A 6,456-nucleotide genomic window follows, 5' to 3' on the forward strand; every position below is an offset into this window, starting at 1 on the left:
TCTAACATTTCTCATATTCTAAAAGTAAGAAGAAATATAATAAAATTACCTGAGAAAGAGAGAAAAGCAACAACTAGATACAGACACAACAATTTATCCATGGGAGCAAAACAAAGTATATTCTGGGGAATATGAAGTTTTGAGTAAACTGACAATACTTTGAATAATAACTTGCATTGTGATTGTGATACATATTTATAGGTGAAAACTGAAAAACACAGTGAATGGTAACATAATTACAGTCAACACCTTAAGCTGTTAGAGCGGGAAAAAAACTGTTAAAATTAAAGCTACAAAGGAGTATAAATTATATGCAAGAGTTCTTGCATTCAACATTGATTTCAGTCATAGGAATATTTAGTATAAATAATTGTAGTGGCAGCCAATATGGCAGGGCTTTTTCACCCTTGAAATCTTTTTTTTTTATTAAACACGCTCACGCACCCACCTTGTCTTTGACAAGGAACACTCTGCTGAGAATCTGTGGCACGTTTCACAAATATATTTAAGATTCTTGTTATGAAATTCATCCAACATCAAATACATAAAACTAATGATCTGTCTCCATTGAAGTCAAAGAATCACATACATTATTCTGATGCTGAGTCTCTGACAATGAACTTTAGTATACATGCTAGTCATCTCCACAAACAAGTGGAAATATATAGTATTTTGCTTTTAGAGTATATATATAATCACATAATCAAGAGAATTTGTTTGTCGTATATAATAAAACATTATGATGCGCGCTATGCTTGCTTAGATAATAGAGACCAAGAGCTAGGTGAATATGTAAACCTCGTCATATCCTTTCCTGCAACAGAGGTAGGAAAATGGTCACTAGGCCACCTGAATCACTTTCAGATATCTGTAAAAGAATGAGAAAAGAAAATACACTAAATACTAACCCAGCTATCCCGCAGAAACTTGGACGGTAATTGTAAATAAGGTTGTCAAGAACTGTCTGAGCAGGAGGCCTGTTTGATGACTTCCTCGCCTCGCTGCAATTGAAAAACGAGAAGAGATGCAGTTATTACATAAAGGAGGCAGTAGGGGAATGGAGACATAATGACCTCATAAGACTAGATGCTGAAGATTAATAATACTGTCAGTAAAAGAAATTATCAAGTCACCGCTTACTGTTGGATTTTTATAAATAAATGATAACTGATAAAAGTATTCTAAAAGGGTAAACTAAAAACAAAACTAAATTTTATTATCAGATGCCATACATTAAAATACTATGTAAGCCTTCTTTATATAGGCTACACATTTAACAAAAACACCTAACAAATAGCTAATCCTATCCCACTAACATCTCCCACGAACATCTAATCTAGAATTTCAAATAATACATTATCTAATAATTATTCAAACACTATTTCTAAAAACCTCATCAAAATTAATCCAAAAAACAATTCAAATAATTTTGAATTATTATTTCCAACACTTACTAGCACTGCACACATGATCATATGTATGTGACATGTTGGAAAAGAAAATGGATAATATAATTATCATTCAATCTATTTCTTCTGTATGCCAAGACCGAAAAAAATAAAGAACACTATCATGAGTTAATGCATCTATCTTTTAGACAGGACAACCTACCTCACAAAATAATTTGCAACATTTTGAGTAACTTGAATGGCATCCTCCGAGTGTGGGATCATATTTGAGGCCCATTCAAAAGCATTTTTCTGCAATTCCACAAGATCAGGAATTCATTATGTAATTTTCCAGACATGTAACGTGACGAATCAACACATATATAACAAAGATGATCCAGGACAGCAGGTCAAAAAGTCCAAACAAAAATACTTAAATATTCTAAAACAGAATTATCAATGAATTATTCAGTTCAATATCATAATTGATCTATATTTGATAAATTTAATATTTTATTTGTGTTTCTACTTGATCTCTGCAGAGACAAGTACAAATTCTATTGCAGTTTCAACTCTTGTCCTGCATCACTAAATCTCATTCAAAAAAAAAATTACACAAAAGTGAAGAACCTAAAACTTTATAAAGGACTAATAATCCTATTCCTACAAAAAACATAGGTACTCTGTCATGACTAAATATATTACCTCGTAATTCATTACTACCATAACTTAATAAGAAAACATATCTTCATGATCTCAAATAAACCGGAAGTGACCTAGAATATAAGAAAATAATCTCAATAATCCATAACTTAGAAAAAATATATAAATAATACCTCTGGGTGCCACTGAGGAGCAGTCACGGGATAGTTGCGTGCTTGCACTGTTGACACATAAACCTGACTTCAGTAAATCTATATCAGCTTTCTAGCATTCTATGCATAATTATTTTAAGTGGGAACACGTATGATTTCACATAAAGATTAATGCATGGACAAAGGCTACTCCAAACACCTTATCATTTTCATCAGAAGTAGTTGTGAGTATCTCGAAGAAGCTATTTAGATCTGCATTGCCTTGAAACTTTTCAGGTGATATGCCATACTGTTAAGAGAAGTATGATTGTTAGATAAGTTGTATAAATTTAATAAAATGCAAATATGTTAAAACAGAAAGTATACTGGCAGAACAAGTTATCAACGGCTACAAATGTTGCTTATACATCCATATATCAAATAAACAGAAAAGTAATGTCATTGGTAAAGGCAGCTGAAGTGACCTAGTAACGTCCTCCTGAAAACTAAAGGAATATGACTTTGAAAAAAAAAAGTTATCGAGAAAATATTTTATGGAATTTTAGACAGTTCATTCAATACAAGTTTAAGGTGGATGACCACACAAAACAAATTAGTAAACAACCTAACACGAAATGATTTCTCAAAAAAATCAACAAAAACTTTTTCAACACGCAAATTCATTCGATCTAAAAATGTTTAGAAAAATCTACATATATCATTAACAGGTAAGTTAACGTCACTAACATGGGTGGTAACATGATAAATATATAAAAAGAGGTGATGTATCTATTCGTATTGCTAGATTAAAAGAATCAAGTATGAAACTCAAAAGACCAGACCAATGTTTTTGATGAGAATCTTATGCACTTATGTTTCTAATACTTGACCACATTGGTTGAGTTGTGCATCATACTTCACAGTAATTTCGCAAGCAAAATATGTGAGCTAAGACTGCTTTATTATTGAACTACAGAAATCTAAGTTGTGAGTTACTTATGTCTTATAATATTAAACTATGAGTAGAATTACCACCACAGAAGTTGCAACCATATCTTAATAATTTTCCCATTTAGTGCAACCTCTGATTTTACTTTCTCAGGGTGATTTCCTAACATCCCAGAAGCCCCAACACGAACAATAAGGTAGACACTAGGAAAGAAATGAAATGTAGCATTAAAAATATGATCCTTCACACACCACCTCATGCACCAGAGACCTGAAGCATATTATAGGGAAGACCATGTTTCATAGTTTAAGCACAGGTATAAGAATCGACACATTAATTAAGGTTCCAAACAGAAAATAAACTACACTTTCTGGAGACAATTCCAGAAATCTATATATCCTCACACACTTATGCCTCTGCTAAAACTTGGACTTTCGGCCTCTTAAGCACCGAGAAGATAGGGGTACCCACTAGGCTAAAGCCAAGAGTTCATAAGATAACTTTATCACTTATGAATTTGGAAGACTTGCCTTATGGTTTTGCATTGCTAAACAATCAGTACTTAGCTTTCTGAGCAAATCTTGAGAAAACCTGCAGACAAAAATAAACAAACAATTGAAGCCATAGCTTGAGCAAGTAGTACAGTACATGCGTATGGAATATGGCTAGAAAGTTCTCTTAAAATTTGATAATACTGAAGAAATATTATTAGCGTAAAACGTCAATTACTACCTGGTGACAACGATTTGCATACCTTCCAAATACTGTTCCTTCTATGTTTATGTTTTGCATAAACTCTAGTTTTGAAGCTTGATTTGATGCGCTAAAGTCTTCGAGGATGTTTCTGTCCTAATGCCAAAAAAAATGTGATTAAAAATAGTAATAAGAATACAGATGCAGGCATGCAGCTGATCTGGTTCAGAGATTCAGATTCTACAAAGAAAAAAACATGCAAAATGAGTTGGGATAAAACAGATATGGAATGACTGTGACTGCATAAAAGAAGAATGATTGTATAAGGAGAACATTTGATGGCTGCACATTGGAGTTAGCAACGTTTCTATGTCTATGCAATGAGTTTCAAGATCTCATCGTGAATTGTTTTCTAATTTGTAGTTTTTGAGTATCAAAGCAGGGAATGGCAGTTGTGCATCCTTATCTAATTGGTACAAACTAAAAAACACAGTTGGAGGCATGCCAAAACTACAAGCAAACACGCTAACAAGCCTACTTAGGTTCTACAATTCTTTATACGATTAATATTTCCCATTACCATTTGGTTGTGTTCTATGGTGGAGGAGAAAAGTTATAAATACAAGAGCGAGAAATAACTAGAAACTAACAAAAGGGACACATAAAACATTTTAGCTAACCTTACTGACAATCATCGATACAAGTTCAAAACCTAAGCAGATGGAAAGCAAAGGAAAATGATGTCCTGCGTCATTCTTCTCCAATATTTTCTACAGAAAATTCATCAAAATTTAGTCACAGTAAAAATGTATAGGTCTCTTGGTCCCTCAATAAACAATACAAAAACTTCCAGGCTTCTTCCAAATTCATTAGACAAACCCTTCTTCACGCAAAAAACAAACCTTAAATATATTATCGACAACATCAAAATAAAGTCCCTCTTTGCACCACCCTCCAGTAAATAAAAAACCGTTGACCAGCTCAAGTTTCTGCATCAAAACAAGGTAAATTCACATACATAAAATATAAAATTCACGGTAATGCAACTCTAATTTTAATATAAAATTCACAATTAGGTACAATGAAAAAGAAGTATACATATTAAGTGACAATACCAAGTCAACAACATAATATAAAGCATCATTTCAAACTTAAATTTAGTCAGGAAAGCTAAACAGTTTACGGAATTTAATTAAATTTAAATTTTACATTTTATCCTAACCAGTTTTTATACCTGAAACTAGTGATTTAGATAAACCGACTATAAATTTTAATTTAAACTATACAAATCAGCGGTTCTATAATCCTTATTTAAGATCACATTCTTAAATGAGTACAAGAGAACCGCAACAATGTAAAAATTTAATTCTCCCCGGTTCTCTTGTTCTCATTTAAGATCACGATATCAAATGAGAACAAGAGAACCGTAACAACCAAATGTTCTACGCTGTCGGCGTAAAACATTTGGTTCTCGAAAAAAAATAGTATTACTTAAAAAACGAGAAATGTACTTGTTGAATAATATGAGAAGGCTCGTTATAAACGAGAGGAATAACTCTAGCGCCAGCGGATTCAACGAACTTGACATAAGAAGCGGCAATATACGAAGCATTCGTATCATTATTTAGCCGACCTGAAGCGCCGTCGCCGGGATGAGATAGAATTCCGATGACCGGACGGTAATTGAGGTTAGGATTGAGTGAAGGACAAGCACGAGTTGACTCGCTGGGGAGGAGTAGAGTTGACTCGGATTGAGTTGAGGTGAGTTGAGTTAGTAAGTAGAAGAGTGTTGAGATCAAGATGTAATTAGACATGTTGTTGGAGAGTTTGAGATCAAGTGGAGAAGAAATGTGTTCTTGTATTTTTGAAGATTGAATTAAATAGACACATTATATAGGATATGATAATGAGAGAGTTTCGAACTGCAATCACTTAATTTTTGGGAAAATTATCCAAAGAAATTACTTTTTAATTTTATTCTGAAAAATATTATCATTTTCAAAGTTATTTTTAAAAATATAACATTTTTAAGTTTCAATTCGACAATTTTGTAACTTGTTATTTAACTTAATTTCAATTTTTTAAAATGTTAATTTTAAGGTTGTATTAGTTGCATTTCAAGTTTGCAAACGAATCAATTTTAAAATCAAATTTTAAGAAATATAAAAAAAAAGTTATATAACTCATTTTAGATATTACAAATCGTATTTTTAAAAGTGAAATTTAAAAATTTATATTTTTTAAAATAAATTTAAAAATGATAATATTTTTAAAATACTATATTTTTTATAAAACCCTCATTTATATGATTATTGCATGGTGTAAGCTAACAAAAAGGTTCACAATAAATTGATGAATATCTTCTAAGAAGATAAGTTACAATTTTTACGGCGCATTCTTTGCATTTTTCCAATTGTATAATTAATTGTGACAACTTAGATTAAATCTTAATTTTTTAAAAAAATCGTGTTAAATTCAAATTCTAAATTTAAAATATTTTCAAGTTTACTGATCCAAATATAACCAAGTGAAATAAATGACAAAAGTTCAAAAAATCATGATTTGTTGATATACATAATAATAGTACTTCTTCTTATAACTTGAACAAAAATCACATGAGTAAATAAAAGTA

General features: G+C 31.4%; 1 protein-coding gene across 1 annotated transcript; it reads right to left on the reverse strand.

Moving 5' to 3' along the window:
• Window positions 1-545: 545 nt before the first annotated feature.
• On the reverse strand, window positions 546-5,706 carry LOC141706542 (gamma-glutamyl hydrolase 1-like). Its single transcript, XM_074509283.1, has 10 exons — window positions 5,336-5,706; window positions 4,727-4,813; window positions 4,505-4,594; window positions 3,886-3,980; window positions 3,662-3,722; window positions 2,403-2,492; window positions 2,225-2,287; window positions 1,612-1,700; window positions 909-1,001; window positions 546-814 (listed from the first exon to the last, which is right to left on the reverse strand). Exons 1-10 carry the CDS (start codon window positions 5,636-5,638, stop codon window positions 781-783), a joined length of 1,005 nt encoding a protein of 334 aa, XP_074365384.1. The 5' UTR covers window positions 5,639-5,706; the 3' UTR covers window positions 546-780.
• Window positions 5,707-6,456: the final 750 nt, after the last annotated feature.

Source organism: Apium graveolens, chromosome 2, assembly GCF_009905375.1.
Source record: "Apium graveolens cultivar Ventura chromosome 2, ASM990537v1, whole genome shotgun sequence".
NCBI classification, from domain to species: domain Eukaryota; kingdom Viridiplantae; phylum Streptophyta; class Magnoliopsida; order Apiales; family Apiaceae; genus Apium; species Apium graveolens.